General features: G+C 37.5%; 1 protein-coding gene across 21 annotated transcripts in view; it reads left to right on the top strand.

Annotated features, from left to right (window-relative positions):
* Positions 1–1,071: 1,071 nt before the first annotated feature.
* The window catches only part of NRXN1 (neurexin 1), a gene marked incomplete at its 5' end in the record, with an annotated part of 721,771 nt that continues 697,605 nt past the window's right edge, over positions 1,072–25,237 (top strand). For 20 of the 21 annotated variants that reach the window (XM_082481373.1, XM_082481381.1, XM_082481385.1 and 17 more), the window contains one exon: positions 1,072–1,810. In XM_082481373.1, the coding sequence (XP_082337499.1) occupies positions 1,072–1,810 (739 nt within the window). Of the gene's footprint in view, positions 1,816–25,237 lie in introns of all 21 variants that reach the window. The other variant, XM_082481382.1, reaches the window with a different exon arrangement.

Below are 25,237 nucleotides of genomic sequence, written 5' to 3' on the forward strand. Positions count from 1 at the left end.
ATAATAAAATAGGCTACTAAAATATTTGAAAGTTTTGGAAAGGTAAGTAGTTTACCTATAGATTATACCATTAAAATGTGATGTTGTACAAAGCATATACATTAAGATTTAGGTTTAGCGCTGCAAGTTATTATGATTCCTCAGTAACTCCAAAATTCCAGCAGCAGTTCGTTTTCCTAATGTCGAACAGCAGTTGAAATGAAAAATGAACCGCAAACGTCCACCATTGATCAACTTTATGATTTAACATGCTATTAGTCGTCGTTTCTTATTATTCTGTTTCGATTCCTTGCAGATTAGAAACCAAAACGATAGAGGAAAATCACCCCCCACCCTCCCCCCGGATCTTAGCCGTGGCCTTTTGCAAGCGAACAGAAGAGGAGCTGTCAGGCTTTGCATGTCAAGTAGCCACTCGGCTGTTTGACAGCTTCTGGGTTTCAACCCCATTGGGATTGAGGCAGCGCAGGAAACCATGAGCGATGAGTCCTGTCGTCTGCTGACGCTGCTCTAGCACCATGGCAGACAGTCCCTGATCTGACAAGAGGATCCGTCCTAGGGAGGCAGCGCTGGGATCGGTAATTGGCTTCCTGGGAAACTACAGCTGGCGGAGAGGATGTAAAAAAAGAGGCGCGCACGCGCGGGGATATTGCTACAGTCTTGCCGAGCTGGTGGATCCGCTTGGAGGAGGGTTTTGCCACCGATCTTGGTTTTTCTCCCGGTTTGGTAATGTTGGCTTTGGGGAAAATTTCTGCTGACTCACCCGCCCCTGGACGCCTTTTGGGAAGCCCGGCCGACCAGTGAAGAGACCCAACGGCGCCTTCCCTGCACCGCGGGTCCCTGCCGGCGGCCCCCGGCCACCCCTCGCGCCCGACCCCATCCCGCGGGGCACCCGCAGCCCCCCGCCCCGGGGAGTCCCCTGTGGCCACCCCCGTGCCCGGGGCGGGGGCCAGCACCTCCGAACCTTCCAGCGCGGCCGGCGCCCGGCAAGATTTTACCCTGTCTGCCGCTGGGGCCCCAGCGCCGCCCCCGGCCGGCCCTGCCGCCCTGCTCGCCCGCCCCAGGCCGCGCAGGATGGGGGCGGCGCTGGTGCGGCGCGGGGGCTGCCTGCTGCTCTGGCTGGCCTTGCTGCTGGGCTGCTGGGCCGAGCTGGGCAGCGGGCTGGAGTTCCCGGGGGCGGAGGGCCAGTGGACCCGCTTCCCCAAGTGGAACGCCTGCTGCGAGAGCGAGATGAGCTTCAACATGAAGACGCGCAGCTCCAGCGGGCTGGTGCTCTACTTCGACGATGAGGGCTTCTGCGACTTCCTGGAGCTCATCCTCACCCAGGGCGGGCGGCTGCAGCTCAGCTTCTCCATCTTCTGCGCCGAGCCCGCCACCCTGCTCTCCGACACGGCGGTCAACGACAACCTCTGGCACGCCGTCGTCATCCGCCGCCACTTCAAGAACACCACCCTCATCATCGACCGGGCCGAGGCCAAGTGGGTGGAGGTGAAGTCCAAGCGGCGGGACATGACTGTCTTCAGTGGCCTCTTCTTAGGGGGGCTGCCGCCGGAGCTGCGGTCGGCGACGCTAAAGCTGACGCTCTCCTCCGTCAAGGACCGGGAGCCCTTCAAGGGCTGGATAACGGACGTCCGGGTCAACTACACGCAGGCGTCGCCGGTGGAGAGCCAGGAGGTGCGGCTGGACGACGAGCAGAGCCGCCTGTGCGCCAGGGAGGACGTCTGCCTCAACGGGGGCGTCTGCTCGGTGCTCAACGACCAGGCCGTCTGCGACTGCTCCCAAACGGGCTTTCGGGGGAAGGACTGCAGCGAAGGTAAGGTGCCATTTCAGCTCGCCCCACCGCCCCCCTCCCCATGGCTCCATGGAGGGGACGGGTATAGGAGGCCAGGCCTGCATGGAGTTTCATCTGTACGAGTGGATCTCCCTCCCCATCCCTCCCCGTCCCTCCCCGCTGCCGCGTCCCCAGCTCCCCTCTTCCCCGCCTTCCTCTTCTTGCCCCCCACGTGTCTCTGTGGCCGACCATGGTGCCATCACTCTTCTGTTCTCTGCGAGGCTGGGTGAGAGGAAGAGGAGGAGGGGGTTATTTGGGCGTCTTCCAGAGGTGGGATGCGATTTGGGAAGGTGGGTCCTGGGTGCCGGGTGTCACCTGGGAGGGACGGGGGCAGCCGGCATCACGCTCGGCCAGAGTCAAGGGAGGGGACGGGCACGTAGCTGGTGAAAATTAATTTTGGGAGCGGGGAAAGCGATGCTGGGGAGAATTTTGCCGGATTGAGTGCAAAGATGGCCTGGGTTTATTTTTGTAGGGTAGGGGAGACCCCGAGTCTGCTTTGCATTGGTATTTGCCTCTGCTACATCGTTGAAATAAAATCGGTGATTTATTTGTGAATTCCTTAAGTTGTTGCCGGGGAAGAGGAGGATTAAATGGAGGATTACGTTTTTACACGGATGCGAACAGTACTGCTTTGCAATGTATTTAGCAATTCCCTATGCCAGTCGGACAGGGAGAATACAAAAGGGCAATAGGGAAGTAGGTAGTCCAAGACCACAAAATTACTGAATAGTTTTACCAGGGAAGAGGGAGCCTAGAAAAAAAAGCAGTTTCCCGAAACCCATCTACAAATAAATCACTGGGGAAAATATGATTCATATTCAGTGCCCAATGTTTTTGGCGAGTGGAAGGAGTGTGAACATTTACTTTGCAGATGCGCGTAGGACTCGTTTTTTATTATTTTGCTAGTAAATGTACCATTGCTTGCAGCTCCTTAAGTATAGAGAGTACATATGTTGTGTACCTAGAACAAGTATAGGTATACGAGTGAAATAAGAGGAAATATATCGAAGGAAAATACAATCTTCATGTCAAAATTGGAGAGCAAAGACATAAGTTTAAAATGTGAAAGGTAAATATAAAAAGGATATTATCAAGGCCAAATGAAGATCTTCACTGAGTGGCTGCATGACATTTATGGCTGAATAATTTGCCTTTATAATTTCTAGCAGATTTCACTCATTATAAGAAAGCAAGCATCATTTGTGACTGTGCTTTATTATGTAACACCTTCTGTCCTTAGTGTCAGTACTCAAAACGCTACAGTCATTCTGCATCCTGTTTACTTTATCAGCTGTTTATCTCTCATCTGCCATTCGTTAAAAAATTCAAACCCTATTAACATTTTAAAATAATTTTTTAATAAGTAAAGAGCAAATGATAGTTTCAGAAAATGAAATGTTTGTACTTTCAATAGCACGCAGTCCTAGAAACTGTAAACTGAAATATCTTTTATATTAGGTGAGATCATATCAATGGATTTAGTATTTGGATGTAAATTTTTAATACGTGGTACTACATAGTATATATGTATGTAAAATACTGAGTTGTCTTAGCATCTTTCAGTTAGGCCCTATTAGAAACCAAAAAGAAAATGATGAGGTGTAGCAGCTTGGTTAAAGCAACAATAGCCATTTATATATTATTATACATTTATATACCCTTTACATTAAAACATAGTTTATGTATTTTAAGTTATTTTGAACATGTAATATTTGTATGAAAAAATTCCTATAATTGCATGTAGTATCAATCAGAGAAAATCTTATCTTTACGTAATAATAACATCAATATCTATTTTAAGGAACATTTTAATGTTTAGATTGAGTGTTATTGAAATACATATGTATGTTTATATATTTTAAAATTTGTATACAGCTTATAAGAAGATGACATGCAAAATAACATTTAGAATCCCCCAAATTTAGGGTAAAATGCTGGCTTCATTCAAATGCTGGTAGTTTTACTGATGACCTCAGTGGGATCAAGATTCCCCTCACGTGTCCCTTGACCACCAAGAAGCCTTATAAAATAGTAGCAAGACTTACAATTTTAGCATACTCTCTCAACAGAGGATCATAAAGTATTTGGATTATGATTTCATTTGAAACAGGGAGCAACATTTCCACTGATAGCAATATAGATGGAACTACTCCTACAGTTTATATCTGTTGATTAAGAAAAGATAGTAACTGAAATTCACATCAGTCAGGTTTTGATGAAGGGATCAGTAGCTACGCATATGTGCTGTCAAAGATACTGAACTATTTTATAAATGATTCAATATTCTAAGAAATAGAAGAGGCAGAAGGACAAGTAAAACCATCATGTCTGCCAAGGAAGAAACCCTGGCTATTGTTGCTTAGTTCTTTATAGCCAACAGAAAATTATGCTGTTGGGTTTTGAGCTTTTGTTCCGGGAATGTGTAAATTTCCCACAAAGCTTAGGAAGAGATGGCCATTGCTGAAGCATGCAGGATCATCTCAGACTGCAGTCATCTGGAGGGGTCTTGAGTTTTCACTCTTTTCTTGTCCTACTTTTTGACTAAAAATGGTTCTGATGGAAAAAAATTCTCAACTTTCCATTTTTATCTGAAATTGTAATCACAGGTCCTAGTGAGACCTGTTCTTCAAAGGTGAAAGGTGGTCATTACATTTTATTTTCCTTGGATTTTTTTATAATTTTGGGGGGGACTTGTATTTAGTGTGCTTCTGAATCTCTGCAGTCTGGTAAGGCAGTGAGTCCCACAGCATAATGAGGACTTTAGAAATCAATAACAACAACAACAAAGAAAACCCTTCCAAAATTTTCCGTTCCGACTTGCACATTTGAGAGACTAGAAATAATTGATTTAGAGTCAAAGTTTCGAGCCCTAGGATGCAATTTTTGATTGCACTTAAGTTGTTTTCAGGAAAAAATGCAGTGGGTTTTTTTCAGATTTTCATCTTTGAAAATCACATTAATTTTTCATGAAGTAAAATTTTCTTATGAAAATTAAGTATGCCCAAGTTTTTTTTCTTTTGGAAAACCCATAATAATATAAGTTATTCCCAGTAGGCTTAACTGTTCTTGTACCTGTCTAAATCAGGAGTAGCTTCATTTATGTTATCTGAACACACCAGTGTAAAACCAGTGTAAGCTAGGAAGGAATCAGATTTATTGCATTCAGTCATGCTCTTTGTTTGAATAGGATCTAAACTCTCTTCAGTGGGAAGTTTGGCATGAATCACGGAAAAAGGACTGGAGTTTTGCTTGAGTACCAAAGGTGTGCAGTCTACAGCACAGAAAAAGACGAACTGTAGCAGTTCTGCTGTTGATTAGTCCATGTGCTTATGAGTAAAGACTGTAAAACAGCCTTCTAAAAGAGAAAACAAAATCTCTATTTAGTACTGAAATAGGCAAAGGAATATTATTTCATGTAATAATAGTGACTCGGGGGAAGGAAAAATACACAAAATTATGATAAATTTTGTTAGGAATAAGACTAGCATTAAAATAAACCCTGATTGCCATATCAATTTTCTCATAAGTTTTTGACGTACATCACAATCTTCTATTCAGTGGAAATTACATTATACCTTGAAATGAATCAAATTGGTATGGCTGATTCTATGATAGGGAGAGCTGTTCATTAAAAAGACTGATCTTTAAAATCAAATCTTTAGTGAATTAAGTCAGGGTCCTAGAAAGTAGAGAGAATACATGTTTTGTATCAGTGAGCCTCCATATTCCTCTTCTCATTTTGCTCCTTATGTTAAAATTTCAGAACAAAAATCTATTTTAAGTACAAAATTTATAAAATAGTGACCCTCTGGCTTTAGACAAAAAAAAAAAAAAAAAAAAATTGCCTTTCATCCTCATCAAAATAACCTTATCCAGTGTCCTGGCAGAGAAAATAGGCAGATACCACTGAAGAAGGAAATAAAAACCACGTAACACGCTTTAACTTGGGAGAAGTTTCTCACTGTCCTCAGCTTCTTGTCACTTCATGCTCTTCTGCATTTCTTTAGCTGTCACTGCTTGAAAAAATTGCATACAGGATATTTTATCTTTTTAAAATATAGCTGGCCTACTTGCCTCAATATTAGTATATTATAGAGAGAATTACTCTGTGAATTCAAAGTATTCCTGTTTAGAACATGTTTTATTTTAACTGTTCTACTGAGTTTCTGTTTTGTGGGAAAAATGAGGACTGTTCATGCAGCTGTTCGCTGTAAGAGATATTCTTTCTTGTCAGATATTCAGGAGTTGATGCCAGCTACGGTTTGAACTGTGAAAGTGATTTGTTAAGGAAGCGAATTCCAGATGTCTCAGGCTAGCCAGCATTTAGATTTGTTTGTTTGGGTTCTGAATATATTACATCAATCTTTGTTGTGCATGTTTGCTTCTTCATGTTAACTTTTTAAAAAAGTCATCCAATATTTATATCTTTTTGAACAATTTCATATTTTAATTCATTCAATTCTCTTCTGCCTTGATTAAAACATATAAACATGTTTTGGCATTAATTATCTATTGCAAGATATGTGAGTGCAAAGTGATGCTCTGAACTCATTGAACTATTTGAACTCATTGCCTATACACAATCTTAACAGAGTAGCCACTGTGGTCCTTTTCTTTCTTGAATTGTTAGCTAAATATACTTTGAGCTAGTAAATACTGTGAGCAAAACTTTCCTTTTGATTTACACTTCAGAATCTTTATCTATAAGATGCATCTCTATTACATGATCTGTATTTCTTCTGCATGCTGAATTTCTTGTCAGTGCCAGTGAGCGCCGGGGTGATGTTGATTTAGGAGGAGGGCTAGAAAACCACTAGAGATTGCACTAAGGCTCTGTTGTATTTACAGATGATGTGATTAATTGAACAATAAGTGTTTTAATTTTATTTAATATTTTCAAACAGTGACTTTGTCAGGGTAGAATCTTGAGGGCAGATAGTCAATTAATCCCAAAGTCTTTCAAAACTGTATGAAGTCTGTGCCTTTCGCATTTAGTCATATGATAACAGAATCCTTATGTCACTTTAAAGCAGAATTTTGCATCATTTTTCTAATGCAATTTGATATATTATTTTGTTTGCCAGGATTCAGCATTATAGGATATTGATTTCAATATCTGCCTCATGTAAAATCACAGCAATTTAAATACTGTGTCACTGGTAATTAGGAATTGGCAGTCTGTTTTATAGTATCTTCTAAGAAGGTTACTTGTTGAATATTGCTAATTCTTTCAAAATGCTGATATTGAAATACTTCCAAAAGACCACTTACACATATAGCATACATCTTAGTACCCCAGATCAATAATATTTTATATAGTGAGGTTGTTGCTTCCCTTTGTGCCTACCAGAGGTGCAGGGTCCATGTTAATTTCAAGTCTGTAATGCAAATGACAGAATGCTAATATACTAGAAGAATTTACATCTAGCAGCATAGGACCTTGTGTCACATTGGTCATATTCATTCAGAATTTCAAAATTATATAATAAAATTGTCTATATTTTCATGTAATTACATCTCGAGGCTTATAGGCATTTTGGACCAAATGCACTTGGTCTTTTTTCTCAGCTGCAGGTTGCCTCCCTAGGAGTCTTTTAACAGTAGATGCTAGCCAGGGAGTTGTGGGAAAACATGTGCATTACAGAACATATAATTTTACCCCATCATCATTACCAAGCTGATGGATGGGAATGGGGAAACAGACTGGCAAGTAAAACCAGTTCCTGATAGAAATAGCTTTATGTAGAGGCTAACATTAAGATATGCAGCTTTGAGGATTTATGCTTCTTTTAATAAACATATCAAAATTGGCTGGTAATTTAAAACAAAAAGGTTCATCCAGCTCTCTTGTTGAAATTAATACAATGTTTTGTATTCCAGAAAGCTTGATGTTATGTTGAGAAAACATGAAACCATATCAGCTTCTGGGAATATACTTTAGTTTATTGCGCTGTAGTTGAAAATTGTATACCTTCATAAACACCTGATTTTACAGAATAGTGAAGGGCATTCTGAGGTTTTGTGTACTATGTTGTACCCGAGGAGTAAATTGTAAAGACCAAAGTATACTTCTTTCAGGGAATGATTTGGTAGAACGTGACAAACATAACTTTAACTGTGCTGTTATATATAGAATTCACGAGCAAAGTCAGGGTACATAGTATCTTTGATGCCTTTATTTAGTTCTATGCTGACCAGGGATCATATTTTAATGTTTTACAAAATCATTTTGGTTTTCCCCACAAAGGTGTGCACTTTCTGAAATGACACTGTCTCCTTCAGTACTGTGTTGATGGTACCTGACTAAGAAATAGTTCTATGTGGTGGGTTCATGCTCATGTCTAGTCATTCTCTTGGATCTTGGTGTACTCAGTAGAACCAATGAGCACTTCAATGCACAAAATACCTGTAGTAACTAAAGATTGAAGTAGGAAAAAGCACATGAATTTTCATGTGACATTGCCTTCTTATTGACCCTAACCAGTTCACACCACTTCTCCAGTTTGGTTTCTGCATCTGTAAAGTTAAACTAGTGACACTCCGTACAGGATTTTTGGTAGGATTTTCTTCCTGGCTGTCAGGCACTTGAAAGGTCGGAATTTGTATTAGGGACCTAGTAGGGGAAGTCAAGACTTGAAGCTCCCCTTACTGTAGTGTAACCTCTTTAGTTGACAGAACTGATACTTATCAGCTGGCTTTGAAGTTGCCACCACTCCTACTGCCTATCTATCCATAGCTGAGTGTTCAGAATGTGTTTTTTCTTGTGCACAACTGGTCTGCCATTACATGCTTTCCATTAGTCTGACTACATACTGGAAATGATGTAGCTTGTCAACTGCCAACCACTTTGCCCTTGGCAATTCAGCTCTTCTCGTGGTTGTAATAGTTCCCATCCTTTGCAATGTTATGACACCTGTACAAAAGTCATCCTTATTACTATAAAAGAATCTAAGATTTGATGTCTGAGGATAGTGGAGAACTCCAACTCCAAGTCAACAATCGTGTAATTTTTGAAAAGTCTCATTCTCTTTCATTTTCAATGAGAAATTCTGGGGCGAAAGCGGGAATTGGTCTCAGGCATGCCTTGTTTGAGCTTGTAAAGAACTAAGAGACAGAGGTATGCTGGCAGGTTTCTGTGAGAATGGATTATATGGTAGGATTTTTGATTTCTTTAATTCTATGGAGTTGTTTATGAACCTGGAACTATTTAGTTAGGTCCCAATAAGCAGCAAATTTGGTGCCTCATAGATAGCTGAAAAAAACGGGTTCTGTTTTCATTTTCCATTGGAAGCAATTTGAAGTCCCATTGTCTCAAGTTTAGAATTAGGGCAAACCTCATAACCTGCTGATTCTGAACTTATTATTCAAGTGGGAATATGAAAACAGAGAAGATCTAGGGCAAATTAAATAACCTGCTGATTCTGACTGTAGTATTCATATGGGAATATCTATAGAGAAAAGACTCTTCATAAGTTTGTGTATTTATTACCACCACCATCATCATCATTATTTATTAATTTAATACATGCTTCTGAACCATGCTGTAAGAGTAAAGTTATGTGACTAATTTTGTTTTACATTTAAGGGACTCTGTAATTCCTGGAAAAATCGGTTTTACCAAAAAAAAAAAACGGGTGGTATATTCAATAGAATCACTTTTGCAGTTGCTGCCACTACAAACTGTGAAAGAGTGTATTTTGCATAAGTAAGTGCTGCATACCAACAGTGCCATGTAGGTGTGCAAGTTGCAGATTGCTTTTAGTCTGTGGCACAATGCACCAGGTCTTGAAATGAAAAGGTTTGACTTGTTGGTGATTTTGTCCAGAGAAAGGGCTTCGTGTTGCTTAACGACAGAGAAACTAGACTGATTCTTCCCACAGCGATGTCTTTTTGTAATTAAGAGAACATGTACAGCCGTTACAGAGGTCACTGACATTACACTATGCAATTGGAGATGTATGTCACTGTTCCAAAGTTTCAGAATCACATCTTAATTTCTGATACCAAATGACCTTCGTGTTGATCTTCTTTCCCTTCTATGCTTTTTAGCTTTAACAAAAGATTAAAAAAATGATGTTTTTGTCAAAGGAGGTTTTTCCATTAAGAAAGGATTCCTTGAGAAAGATTATATGTATATATTATAAATTATATGTACTTTCTTTTTAAGACGTGTATAGAAAATCACAGAATTAGTGAGTAGACATGGGTTGAAGGTCTGTATCTCAATACTGTAATTTTCTTTAGAAGCTTATCCTGACTCTTCTCTGTTCCCAAAGGTGACAACAGAAACGTTCACACACACGTGTCAGCATTTGTACAATGGGTGTCTAGGGGACAACCATGATGAATAGCTTTAGGATAAATGACAGTCCTGTGATGCAAAGATAATATTAATTATTAATAAAAATATGAGAATTGGGCCCTAATGCTGGTAAAAAAAGAATACTCTATAGCCGTTTCAGGAAATACGTTAACTTTCCTGATTCTGAATCATACAGGAGTGATAAAAGTGATCTAAAAAAGTTTGAATTCTGCTGATTGTGATGCAGTAACAGGCTTATGTTTTACATTTATAAAATCATTTTTACATTTTACATGTGTAAAATCAGACACTTAACCTGGAAGGTCCAGGGATGAGAGGTGGAGAGGTTAATGAGATACTGCATTTCCATCCCAGACTACGCACACTGCTATGTCTAAGCACAATGAATTTCAGGTGACTATCTATAATGGGGTGGACAGATGCTTCATATGACATCATCCCCTAGAAAAGCAGTGGAATTTCTTTGGGGAGTTCCCAGGAACGTTAGCACTGACAGAGAGGTTACTAGTTTTGCTTATTTTGAGTTTGCTTTTCATATTTTTCTTCATTAGAAGAGAGACAGGTGAAAATGGAAGTTATAAACCAATAGCTGTATGTTACGTGATTTTTTTAGACTATCATGGGGTGATATAAGAAAGATTTGTAAATAGATTTTTCGAAGAGCTGATTAATGCTCTCCTGCTACATCCTTTTCAGATGAATGTTGCTGAACTTCCCAGGAGCTGGTTCTCTGGGAAGTTTGTTTTCTGTGATACTTATTGCAGAAAATTAATTTCTGTAATACATTGCAAAGAATTTGGGTTTTTTTAGAACGTATAGTTTTTCAGAGATAAATTGTGGACTGTCATTCAACATTAGACAAAAGCTTCGTCTGGTTTGGTTAAGCATTTATAGAAGAATTCTGAATACAGATTTCATATTCTTACATAAAACATTCCTGCTTAAGCGTTATGAGGAAGACATCAGCATTTTCCCACTAGCTCACCAGGAAGAAAATATGATTTGAATATATTTCCTAATTTACCCCAAACTCCGTTAGTTTTTCATGAATGCTGTCTCAGTTGTGGTAGTTTCCAGTAATTTCTGGGGGTTTTGTCAGTGTTCTTGCTCAAAAGCCTTTGGAGGAGCAGCTAGGATGAAAGTTACACAGCCTTGAACTTGTGCTTTTTCCTCTATGGTAGTTAAACAGCTGAGTCTGGCATTATAATAAGTTGTGCACTTAAGCCGTGCAGCACGGTTTTTATTTTTGTTTTCCACATTGCAAATTTTGAAACTCAAAATTTAAACAAATCACCCATCAGGTTCGAAGTTACGAGAAAATATTTTCATGTCATCTTGTTTTGAGGTTTTTGTAAGGAAGAAAGTTTCAGTGACGGAAAAAAGTGAATGTAATGGAAGTTTTGACCTCCTATTCTTGCAAGTCTATTTGAAAAATTCTTAAAATTCAGAGGGCTTATCTTATTCTGTTATCACCAGCTTGATCCCATTCTCTTAGCTATGATTGCAGTCTTTTAATAACTAGGGTCTTTCTTGTGCGTTATAAACACCTACATCATTCAAGTTTGTGGTAGGAGCTGATTAAACAAATCTCTGCTATTCGGTCACGTATTACCCATTGTGATACGTGAGTCATGCTGGTGGAGTTTGTAAATCTTAAACCACAGAAGCATGCACAGTAATGCAAGTGAATAGAATTTCCTTGCAATTACTCCCCTATTAAAAAAACAGAAACATATCTGTTGGAAGGGGATAAATAGCAGTCTAAGTTGATGGCACCACAGGAATTCAGAAGCAAAGCTACCTCCAATGAGTGGTGGCTTTCATCTTTTCTGTTGCTTGTGATTAGGGGTAAAACTTGTCTTGCCATATTATTCACACTTGCGTGAAAAAATAACAAAAAGCAGTTAGTGATGCTGTGTCTATTGTGACAGAAATATACCTAACTCAAAAAGCATGCCTCTGAGAACCTAGTAATATTTAGGTATTTTGATGTTGTACTTTAATATGGGCTCATAACTCCTTGGATAGCCTAAGGAAGAAGAGGTTGAGTCACTATTTCTGGAGTTATTTAAAAGACGTGTAGATGTAGCACTTTAGGGACACGGTTTAGTGGTGGACTTGGCAGTGTTAGGTTTACGGTTGGACTCGATGACCATAAAGGTCTTTTCCAAACTAAATGATTCTATGATTCTGTGAAATATATAAGGTGAACCGAGTACAGGTTTTGATGTTACTCAACTTTGCTATTCCTTAGCTTCCTTTTCAGAAATTGGAAAACTAGTACATAATTATGTCTTAGAAATTTGGCCCTCGCCCAGTCTGAGCTCTCAGTGACTTAAATTAAGCTTTCAAGTGTTAGAGAATGCAGAAGGCAGTACTAAGGAAATTAATTAACTAATGGAATTGGAAGAGAAAAATGTCTTTAGAAATCATGTATATTGTTCTGGAAAATATTTTAAAAATATTTTCCTTTTGTAGGTTTGTCACATTTAGTAGAATCTCTGTCAATTGATGGAGTAAAATAATTTGTCTCAATACTCCTTTCATGTCTGTGTAAATCAGGATTGATACCTCTTGAAGCTGCTATATTAAGCCGATGTAAAATAAGGGTAAGATCAGAATTGGGTCCTCTGGTTAGAAAAAAACCCACAAAACATAAATCTTGCAAGTGTATTAATATTACAATATCCCAAATCCTCAAGAAACAAACAGGCTTAACCTTGTCCACTACTATGTAATATTACTTTGTGATCTTTATGGAAGTTTCCTTTGTCATTCAGATGCGCAGAAACATTTTGCCAGCACAAAAATGACTGGCGAGAAGCTTTGCTTCCTTGTCTCCCTCACCTATATGGTAACAGTAATTACTTATTTCACTCTTTAATTTTTCTGTATTTATAGAGGTATAATAAGAACTGGCAATGCAAATTTCCCTTAGAAAATGAGGATTTAAAGGCTAAAAAAATTTTCCTATTTTAACCCACTGCCCACTCCCATTGCTGAGATGACCTATCCTGTGTTAAAATGCTTGCCGTTTGAAAATAGACTATCACGTATATTTTTCATCCACAGGTTCGAATCAATCTTCACACTCCTTTTGTTTTTCTTCGATACCCATTTAGCACACAGGTTTTTAAAGCACAGCTCGGTATGGCCAGTTTGCTGCTTCTCTAATCGACCTAAGTCATTTGTGTCAGTCTAACATGTATGAACATACTGTACTCAAAATCTATGCGCGGAGAATATTACTAAGTTTATAAAGTAAAGCACTTACAAGCTGCAAACTGTCAGGACAAAAGCTACTGCACAATTTTAATTTAATCTGTTTCTGGGTGTCCATTATGAAACAGTCTTTAATTACATGATCATATACCACTTTTTCCTCAAGCCTCCTGCCTCTTTCAGTGTGTAGTCTGGATAATACGTTCTTCAATATTTTGTTTTGTCCTTGCTGTTCAGTGTGTAGCCCAGAGCCTTATTTATCGTCAATATTCAAACCAGCTCTGAAGAGAAATTATTAATTTTTCCCTGGGCTTTTCTAAGGTTTTTATAAGTAGAATGTCTGAGCGGCTGCACAAGTATTAAAAATTACACAAGGCCCATGTAAGATGACAGATGCTGTTATCCCGGTCATAGAAGAGAACAGGCACGAGAGACTGCAGGTACAAACAGTCACTAATACTGAGTGCACAATCTGAAGTTTTGCTGAGTACTTTGCATATAACACTACATACGCTAAGCATCCACTCTAACTTCAAAGCACAGCTCACACTGACTTCACGTTACAGCTTTGAGTCATCAGCGCTGCGTATTCTGGGATATCCAGCAAGGCACGCTCCCTGAAGATGCGAATGTCCTGAATGGCATAAGGAATGACCACCCAGAAAATGCCTGGCTTTAAAAACTTGACCAAATTCACACGTGATTTTTAGGAGAGAAAGGGATAGAACATTTTTTTCTTCAAGGCAGCATTCGCCTCTCCTTGGTACGCGGTCCCCCCCTCTCCTTTTTAGCAAGGGCTCTTGTATTGCAGAGGCAGGTGTACTGCTCACTGCCACAACAGCTTTCTTCATTACTCGGTCATTACTTATTGCTAAGAATAGACCTCTTCTGTGTACAGAACAAGTTAACGGAGGCTCTGGAGAGAATTGCATTGAACTATGTAATTAAAGGCTATATCATAACATCCATGAATCAAGTGGATGGGTCTCATTTACGTAAGAAGCCTTATGTCTCAGAGCTGCTATTTTTGACTTTGCAACCTAAAGAACATTCTTTTAAGGTAGTAAAATAGTCAGTGTGTATAATTTTTTATAGGTTTTTAGAAGTCTGCTCCCACTCAGACATCCCAGCCCCAGCCATTGTGTTTTCTGCACTTTAATCAGAAAGCCTCCTTTCCACAGGGCCCATTCCCAACTTGCTGATGGACTGACACTTTCCGTGGGTAGCGGGGCGTAGCACAGGCTGCAGAGTTTCCAGCAGGGAAGACCTGCTGAGGCTGAAGTTAAAGTAGGCAACCACAGTCCACGCAATCTTTCAGGAGTTTCCTGATAAAATCTCCACTAATGCCCTGCAAACATATTTTTTGAGAAAGTTTGCAACTTGAACAGGTTCTGGTGGGTTTTTAAAGGATCGGCAAAAGGCTTAACCCTGAAAGTCAAGTTACTTCTGCCCAAATGCTTTTTATATTTCTGCTTCAAAATAAGACTAAAGTCAAAAGGAATCAGGATGGAAATGAAACTTTACTTAGAGTTCCCTTGGGGAGTTACTACTGCTAACATAAATGTCAGGTTTTCACTTGAGATGTTTTTTTGTCACTAAATCAAATGTATTTTTTTAAGACTGAAAAAAGACAACTTCCTTACTATACTGGGTCACTATAATTGATCTTCCTCTGTAGTAAGTGTCTTTTAAAGAATGAAAAAAAAAAAAAAAAAAAAAGAAAAAGACGCAAAATAGTTTCAGTACCTTTCAGAACCATTTTCCCAAGGAATTAATTGAGCTTTTTAAAAAAAAATATAAACATTGTATTTGAACATCTGATTGTTCAGTGTTGCCATTAAAAAACTTTGCCTAAAAATATTTCTTAATATTTCTTCTTGTAAAAGTTTTACGTGAGGAATGGTATAGCCATAATACAATATTCTGTACACAAGGCCAGAAATGCAGTGTCAGTCTTTGACTTGACCAGCCAATATTTTTAAGATAATTCTGTTTTTATAATTTTATTGATGTCCCGGGAACTTTGAACACACCTTTGTTATTTTTCTCCTTATTTAGAGACTGTTATTTTCTCTACTTATAGAATTAGTTGCTCTTTCTTTCTTTGTGTATTAAAAATTATGAGGATTTAAAATATTTAGTTTCCCTTTTCCTTTCCATGATTTATATTATACCCACTATATTAGACAATGTACTATTTTGACTATAAAGCTTACAAATAACAAGCTATTAGGACAGGAGAAGGTGAAGACAGTGTACAGTCACAGTCAATTCCCAATACATTTCTTTATGATCACTTAATTCACAGATGGCCCCACTGTATTTGGTTGGATTATTTGTATGACTAATTTTATCCCCTTGATCTCCAATATAAATTAATGTATATACAAATATGCTGCAGATAACCATACTTATTTTAATAATAAAATATGCCTATTTGCAAGCATATGATTATCCTGTATGTTACCTCATGGCATTTAATCACCTAGTGACGTTTTCAGGAATATTAATTATTACTCCCACTGATTTAAATGGAACTACGTGTGTTAGAATGAATAGAAAAGTTTTTAAAAGAAAAACGTTCAGTAGTCCAAAAAAATTGAAAATCATGGTTTAAACATAATCAGATAGAAGCTAAACTGCAGAATCATAGACAACCAATTGATGTATTTATATTTATAAATTTTTAGAGACAACCGTTCATGTCTTTCTGTATTATGTGTTGTGCCTAGTATGTAATCTCATTAGATTCATCTTTAGAAATGCCTTTTTATGAATAATAATGAGTTTAAGTTCAGATGTCTGTATGCATATAAATTTCGTTCAAGCTCACTGTATGTGTCTTTTACCACCTCTTTGTTGCATTTTCTATGAAACAATTGCAGTGCTATTTCTTTAGGAAAACTTAAATTCTGGAGGAAAATAGTACCAGTCAGAAATCCCAGGCCTATGTAACATCCCTAAAGGCTGTTTGTTGCTAAGCAGTGATGGGAGTATAATTTAATGCGCTCTGATTTTACCATCATTTAAAATATGTCCCTAGCTCAACAGTGCTCCTCTGCAAACTTTTTTTTTTCTTTTGAAACACAGAAGATAGTATAGAAAGAGTGAAGCAAAAGTTTACTAGCCTAGACTGTAGGATATAAAAATTTAAATGTGTTGATGTTTTGACCATCATTTAATCTAGTACCTACACTTACCAGACTACTCAAGGTATCAGCTTCTGTGATCATTTTGAACATTCATGCATTTCATAAACTTGCTAAAACCTCTTCTCAATTTAATAAAATTCTAGAAAACAACCTGTCCTAAATGTAACTTTATAAAGCCTCCTAAATGAAAAAAAAAAAGTTTATTTAAAGACAATACTTCTCTTGTGCCGTCTCTGGGATTTATATCAATAAGATTAAAAAATAGGTAGTTTTCAGCATTTTTAAAATTGATGCAATTGTAATTTTATGTCAGGAATTTTCCTTCACTTGCGAAATAGCAAATGAAGCTGCCCGCTTTAAGTGAAACAGTATAGCCACTGCACCTAAGGTTACTTCTTTCTCGGATCTGCCCCTATACACATGGGGAATCGTGCTGCAGCTTGGTCCTGCTACAGCGGTTTGGGTAAAAGAAAAAAATTTCTTGGGAGGACTTTGTTACATCCAGATCATTTGGATAGAGCAGTTCTTCGGGCAGTTCTGCCAGTTGATCCAAAGAGGCAAATAAAGTGTTCTGATAGTGAGCATGCAGTAGCCTAAGGGGAGCCAAGGTCTTTGCCTGCTCAGCTACAAGAGAAGTGGGCACGTGACTTTTGCTTACATGTCTTTGAATTTCCATCTATATAGCTGTGATTGATTCCTGCAAGCATTACTGATTATCAATATTCTGGCCTGAAAAAATATTTAAGGAATTTATTGGAAATATTACGAAAACTTTCAGTGATTTGGAAAATATTTTCTCTGTTTTAAAGGAGTCTATTTTCAAAGATAAGTAAGGTAAAATTTGTCTCTGAATAAGTCTAACACTGTACTACGTCTTAATAAAAATCATAAAGTTTTTCAGCTGAGCTTGGGAACCGGACCTCCATTTTCTTTGAGTTGGTAGCATCCTTTTAAATCAAATCTTGGAAAAACGCTTAGTACTGAAATGTTCATAGCTGTCAAAAATATTTTTAGGAGTTGCTTTCCTTTTAGCCGCACTTCAAAACAGGTTCCTGAATTTATTTTTTTAAAGCATTTCAGCTAAATTTCAATATGATTTGGTGTTTTCTCTGACTTCATGCAAAAGAGAGCCAGGAAAGCTGTTGATAAAAAGAGACTGGCAATATTGTTGAAACAAACCTTTGGTTACCAAATAAATGGTATCAGGAGAAGAATGTAACAAAAATATCTGAAATGTTATTAGTGTGTCATGCTCAGCCAAGTTTCAACAAATTACTGGTTAACGAATGTGTTGTGCACTGCTTGCCTTCCTCCAAAAGGTGCACAACAGTCTCGCCATGAGTCTCATCCTACACTTCTTACTGCAGGATGTTCTTACTGTAGTTTTTGCTTGGTAAGAACTGTATGATACTTATTATATGACCAGCTGTAAGTTCTCCTTTGAAATGTTGGATTCCTTCAGAAAATCATTTTAATTGTGATAGTGACCTTTGGTTCTTGGGTTTTGCAGTACGGTTTTGCTTTTTGCAGAATTTACTGCAGTTAAGAATTAACACTTATTATGCAACAACCCTTTTTTAGCTTTGGACCCAGATATTATTTCTACTTTAAAAACTGGATCCTTCATAAATGATTACATCAGATGAATGGTAGACATCTGGAAGCATAAAATGGAAAAAAGGAGAGATGAAGGACTAAGAAGTAATTAAGTACTGGAAATGGATTTGGGATTGCTATTTTATTTTCACAATTCTATTACCAGTTCTTTATATATCTCAAGTATTTAATCTCCCTCACAGTTTTTCATCCATAAAATAAGGTTAATAATATTCACTGTCTTCTTACCATTCCCTGCCTATTTTTTTTTAGTAATGTCTGAGATTTCAGAGCATAGTTTGCTATATTCCTACCAATACCTACTACAAGAGAAGTGGGTCTTACTTATGGTTTTAGATGTTATATATTATATACAATATTGAGCTGTAGTTGAGATACAAACTGAGCAAAAGTAATGAATAAATTTTTTGTTATTTAGTGTTTTCCAGATTGCTTTAAGGGAAACAAAGTTGCTGATGTACTCGTACATATTCTTTATAAACATATGTTCTTCTTTGGGATAACCTGTTTGGGCCTGGTTTGTGGTTTATTTCTCATAGCATAACATGGCAACGAGATCTGTTAACAAGATTAATATATCCTTGAGTAATGATGTTTTTTTATAAAGGGGTCCTTAACAAATGTACTGTCAAGAGAGTCTTAATTTTCTCTCCTTTGCAAGCGAAAGCAAAGATGCTTTTTGGAAATGAACTGAAAGCCTACTAAAATACACGTAAGATTGTATTTTCTCAGGATAAATGTCAACTGATAAAAAGAATTTTCTTAGGCATACTGCACTCTAATAGTACTTGCTGATGCTATTGTGTGAAGGATTTTAGAGCTTTCTGGCAGAAAATGTTTACAAAATGTCATAGAATGTAAAGCTTTGTGCTTGCAAAAAGGTGTAAGGGGAGAAACAGTGATTTTCATTACTACCTGGTTACGTAAAGGCTATTCTGAACAATACAGACTGATTAGCTAGTGAAGAGGAGAAAAGCACTTTCCTAAGTTTCTAGCCTTTTGCTTCTTCTGCTACTAGGAGTTATTCTACAAGCATAAGATGAATTGGTTCATCTATATTTGAATTGAAATGAAGATCTGATTCTCAGCAATGTAACAGTGGAATAATTCTCCTCGGGCAGCCTTTGAAAGCGATGGGAATATTCTTTCTGATTTCAGAGATTTTTGGATCCAGGAGTTTGGTTCTACCTCAAACTGCTTGAGCTGCCACCTTCATGGAAGTTAGTTATTGTTGTACATGAAAACGTATCCAACTATGTTGCTTTTACTAGCTATTTATAAAAAAGTTTATGCAGAAATAATTCTAATCATCATCATTTGTATGATGAAATAATGTTATGAAGGCGTAGAGTATATGTAACTTAAATGCCTGTAGCTATAACATTAAATGTCATGAAGGTCTCATGAAGATATCTTTAGATAGTAGACTAACAAGTAATTCACTTGTTTTTCATGAACAGTAGATTTATGTATTGTAAAAGGATGGATAGACTGGGAAATGTCAAAATGACCATTTGAAAGTATATAACTTGAACTGAACACACAGTCCAGCTACACATTGTTTGCCATTTCAGTAAAATGACCAAATAGAGCGTATGTGACACCTGTGTCAGAAGATGATAACCTACTGAAAAATGCAAAATCTACAGGAAAAAGAACTGGTTAAATATATGTGAAAGGGAATCATAGATTGCATTCCAGCTCCTTGGTTATTAGATATCACCACATACTCGATGGTCGTGCATAGCCACCCTTGTGCTAGCTACTTTTCATGAGTACATCTGCATAATATATTCAGCTGAACTGTACAGCTAAGCAAGGCTAATAAATCGGATCACAAGAAAAGAGTGGTTAGACAGAAGCTCTGTCCAAAGACACAGACAAAATCCCAGAATGGGCAATCCACAGTGCTGACCCAATGTTCTTGATTTCAGTTCAATTTTAAGTAGAATGACAAGGGGTTTTGAGAGAGCAAAGCACTTTGGCTAAATGAAATGTCAGCAAGTCTATGATTGCAGAAGGGAGCATGGAGAATTCAGACCTTTAAATCTGTGAGCAAATGTACCAAACGTGTAAACTCCTAATTAAAGGAAGAAGTAGTGAAGTATTAGCTATCTGTCATAAAAGTAAATGTTTAATCATTAATGGAAAATACAAAAGGAAGAACAATAGTAAATGGACCAGTCATTCTAAAATGTTGAACAGATTACTGGAGTTTGAAACACTATATTATCGAGTAGAACAATGCTAAAGTGTTTATTTTATCTTCAAAATCTTTTTATTCTGACATTTTAATTTTGCTACGTAGAGAGGAAATAGAGTCTGTAGCTTTGAAGACCATGTTATTACTCTGGCCCCTCCTCTGGAACAAATAAATCTTTATTATAATTTACATGTGTCCTCAAGCATATTTTTAAATGGAAATAGCTGTAAACATAACAAGATTTTATGGTGCCTTCCGAGGTGCAGAGTAAATAGAGGAAGGTTTTTTTCCAAAGCACTTACTTCTCATGATGTCTGTAGGAATTTGCTGACAAACTTTCTTTTGTGCCTTTGGTTACTATACCAGCTCCAAGAAGCAATCTGACACACTGCATAGGTATTTCCTAATATTGCTAAACTATAGCAGAATATATTAAAAAATAAGATGCCAGCTCTTTTGTGGTCCATCGCCAGACTACATTACATGTGCATCACAGTCCTTTCCTTTGTCTTTCATTTTCATAGCTGTGTGTATGCTGCCAATATAGGATCACTGGAGGTAGCGTACATATTTAATTAAATAGTTAATGTTGTATCTGATACACCATTCCTGGACAATAAATAAATTAATCTTATTTTGAAATATCTACTAATCTCTCTCAAACTGTTACATTCCAGAAATTTGAATATTGTATTTTTTTACTGTCTAATAAGATTTTTCTGTGCCAAAAATCTGTTGCTACCATTGTAAGTACTTCAAGGTACAAGAAGATCAGCTATTTTCAGTAATGGTCGTGGACAGGAGACTACAGGTTCAGTTTCCTTAGAATAGTATAAAATATATATTTCCTTTGGGGGAAACATATGAAAGTAATTTTTCTTCTCTATTTAATCTATTTTGCAAGGTACACTGTAGTGCAATTCTATTTCAGCAAATGTTAAAACAGCACTTTTTTTCTTTTGGGAAAGTCATGCATTTGTATTCTACTGCAATTGCTTGCTTATGAAGAAGATGTCTGGAGTTTGGGGGAATGTATCAAGTTATTTCTGTGCAGACACTATTCATCAACAGAAATTTGGGTGTATTCAAGTAAAAAATGGCAGTGAGAGAGACAAGATTATATGTTTATTTAGGATTTCCTTGTGCCTCCCTTAAAAGCCCTCAGAATATATGTAGATTTCAAGCTGTGAAAAAGATGGCAGAATGGTCATTAGATTTGGGACTTTGAATGCGGATCAAGAGATTTTGTAAATTTCTTTAAGAATAATACCAAATTGGTGAGTGATGTTTAAATTGCACGTGTCAGCAATGAAATACATAAATCTCCGGTTAGTTTATCTTAGCAGAAACTTTGTGTCATCTTCTCAGTTCCACTGAGTAGTAAATTGCACAGTGCAATTTCATTCAAGGACCAGCCTGAGATAAAATAAAATCCTAAAGGTTTTACACTTGGCCATTAATTGATGATAATGTGCTACCCTTCAGATATCTCAGTCCTGTAGTTCCTATATTTGGGGACTGAATTTGATTTTTTAAATTCAGTCTTCTTTAAATGTCAGTGGATATGAGTGTCATACCCAGTTTCTGCCTGGAACTACTTTCTCATAAAAATACTAACAGGTTTGGTTTTATTTGCTCTAATCCCTATGCAGAGACGTTAAGGAGGATTAGGTTATTTTGGGGTGAAATATCATTTTATTGTATTTTTAGAAATTTTATTATATCAAAATCTTTCATGAGCTACCTGACTTAAACAGCATGACTGTCAAAACTTTCTAAGTATGCTCAGGAACTGATATTTTTTTTCTAAGTCCTCTTGAGAGATCCCATTCTCTCTGTGCCTGAAGGAAGCCTGATGGACTTCTAGCTTGTGCCATATATGGTATTTGTAGGTCATTCAGAATATTAGAATTCATGGGTTAGTGCACTCTGTACTAAATACATTTTTAGCATAAAATCTTAATTGCACCTAAATACCTGAGAATTTTGCCACTCACGTGATTGGTTTGTGGAATTGGTGGTATGGTTTCTCCTGTTCTAGTGCATGAGAGCTCTCTTGGGCCAAATAATGACAAAAGCAATTTGTTGTCATTTTTGCCCCTCATCGTCTCAAATGCTTGAAAGCTGTCTTAATTGTTCTTTGCATTTGTGTTACTCCTTCTGGTACATGCATGTGACAGAAAGAGAGAACAAATAGAACTTAAATAGATTGTTGAGGGAATGTAGACACATATTTTTTATTCTTCAGTATCCCTCTTAGATCTAGAATAACATCTAAGGTTTTTTAGTTTGTTTCCACAAGGACCTTGTTGATTTGACTCCTCCATGAAGGAACATTATTTTCCTGAACTCCTCTTTTTGACAAGCCAGAATATTTTTGTTTGAATGAAACTGTGTTTTATTTTTTTGAGAATAATTTCTTGTTAATGAAATAGCAACGGAATAAGAAATTGTACAACGTTATTGACAATGCTTTTTTAATACCCTACCAGATACACACCTTGCAGTGGCAGCTATATTGCAATTTTCCACCAAAAAATAGTTCTCAAGCTAAGGATTTATGTTCCATTTGCAGAGAGACAGTATATTCAAAAGTAAAATTTCATATGAAAGAATTACAAATTATACATAATAAAGAACATTCAAAGGAGAATTCTTATAAAATACATGTGAAATTGAAACAAGAACTTTACTTTGTGGAGCATTTCTCAATGAATATGATAAGTTTGTGCTATGAAAAGATAAAAATTCATATAAGCAGTTCTGTGAAAAAAATGAAAGAAGTATCTACCTCTTGTTATGGAGATAAACTAGACTTCTGAGTGATAAAGTGAAGGAGGTATTTTAAGCCCATTGATTAAAGGTCAACGTAGAAGCTGAAGAAAATGAAGGAAAACTACCACTCAGGTGTTCTCTTCAAAGCAGCAAAATAGGATTCATGTTTCTGTAAGAGATGAGATTGCTGGAAATGCAATACAAGAGCTCTCCAAGGGGTAAGACCTTCAAACTGGCTATTTCAATGAGTAGCCATTCCTGAGGAAATTATCAAACAAATTAACCATATGGCCAGTCTGGAGGATGTGGAAAAAATAGTAGTAAAGCAGCAGGATGCAGTTGGACTATATATTGTTTTACTCAGAACAGGTGCTTTCACGTTATATTTATGTAGTGACCAAGACCTAGTAGTTGACAGTAATGTTAAGGTCAGAATTTAACAGCACTGAATTTATCTTACCTTGGAAAGGCTGGTCTTTCTTAAAGGATATCCAGAAACTTAGTCTCTGAATAGGCAAAGATTGTTCTGCTTTATGTTTATTTGGCTCTCAAATTTACATTTGTCTCTTCTTCTATCTATACACGTAATTTTTATTTTCTCATTCCTCCTGTTTGTGCTCCTTTTGCTTATTCTTGCATTCTCTCTTTTCTTTGGCTTTAGGAATTAAATAAAGCAGCCAAAAAGGGACAAGTCCAATAACCTTACACTTTCTCAAGCTTTGTTTTTCCAAACAGTATGGTCAGACTTCTGAATTTGTGGATCAGAGCAACCAAACAGGATATCAGCATATAAGTCTATCACAATAGAAGGCATTTGCCCTCATTTCAATCTGAACTGCAAAATAGTTTTGGCTCTGCGCCATGTGAAGTGTGGACCTGTGTAAAGGTGATTATTTAATCTGAATTGAATACCTACATTTTGGAAATCAGTAGTTTCTATACGTACTGCAAGACCAGTATCTCTAAGAGGTTCCAATTTGTGTTAATCTAATGATCCAACTTGGATTTTATCTGCCAAAAATTTCATGTTCTAGGAAGATACCAGATGAATTGGTCCAGGTTTCATTACAGCATCACTAAGGGCCATCATGTCAATGTAACCATTTGTTGAAATGCCTTGCTAACTTTGCTACTGGACTATGACTATGACTATCTGCTTCCTATTGATTCTGTTCACAATTCCGTGCCAAAAAATGCTGTGTAATCTGTTCAGCACTTCTACAATCTGCTGTTGGTATCTCTGTGACTGTCAGCTGCCCTCATTTCACTGCAAAGCATTACATCCTCCTTCTCTTTTACTTCACATGCCTTTCCAATTTAAGAAGATATACCTGTTACTATCTACTATTCTTTTTTTTAATGAATATAATACTCATCTTCTGTTGATCACGTTTTCCAGAAATGACAGGATGTCTGAGGTTCTCATGCAGTTTCCTTTTAGCATTCCCCAGTTATCACAGTGTCTGATTTGCATTGCTGATTCTTTTTTGATGTTGAACCACATTCCATTAAAATTTCCTCCCTCGGATATTTCATTCTTATACTAAGTCAGAATTACTCATATTCCTTATTGAATGATATTTAACACAGTGTTAAAGATAAGGAAATGTACGTAGCAATCATAATTGGGTTTAGATGGCCCATATTACTGCAGATGGCCTCTACACTTTTGAAGGGTTTATAGGAAATATTTTATTTCTTTACAGTCTCCTTGAGTGCCCTACCTCTCACCTTACTGCTATGTCTTCCTGTTTCTGTTCCTTACAACCAGTTCCTTTTCCATCTCTCCATTTCTTTTGTGGTGGTCTTTTCCAATTTTCAGTGCTGTGGGCCTCTTCATTTCAGCCTTCCCAGTTTTCCCCACAGCCCATGTTTTCTATAAAGGTGTGAGTAAGGGGTTTACTATTTAAGGAGCTTACTCTTCTTTATTCAGTTTATTTATCCTTTGCCTATTTTTCACCTTCAGAGCACTGTCTCTGACCTTTGGCCACTCCCTGTAATGATTGCATTCTCACCCACAGCGAAACCTTTGAAGTTGTGCATGAAGAAGTAAACTCTTTCTACCTTAAGGAGGAATTTCATTTAACTTCTTTTTATTGCTGTCTCCTAAGGTGGGA

The sequence above is a fragment of the Vanellus vanellus genome (assembly GCF_965231255.1).
Source record: "Vanellus vanellus genome assembly, chromosome: 3".
NCBI classification, from domain to species: domain Eukaryota; kingdom Metazoa; phylum Chordata; class Aves; order Charadriiformes; family Charadriidae; genus Vanellus; species Vanellus vanellus.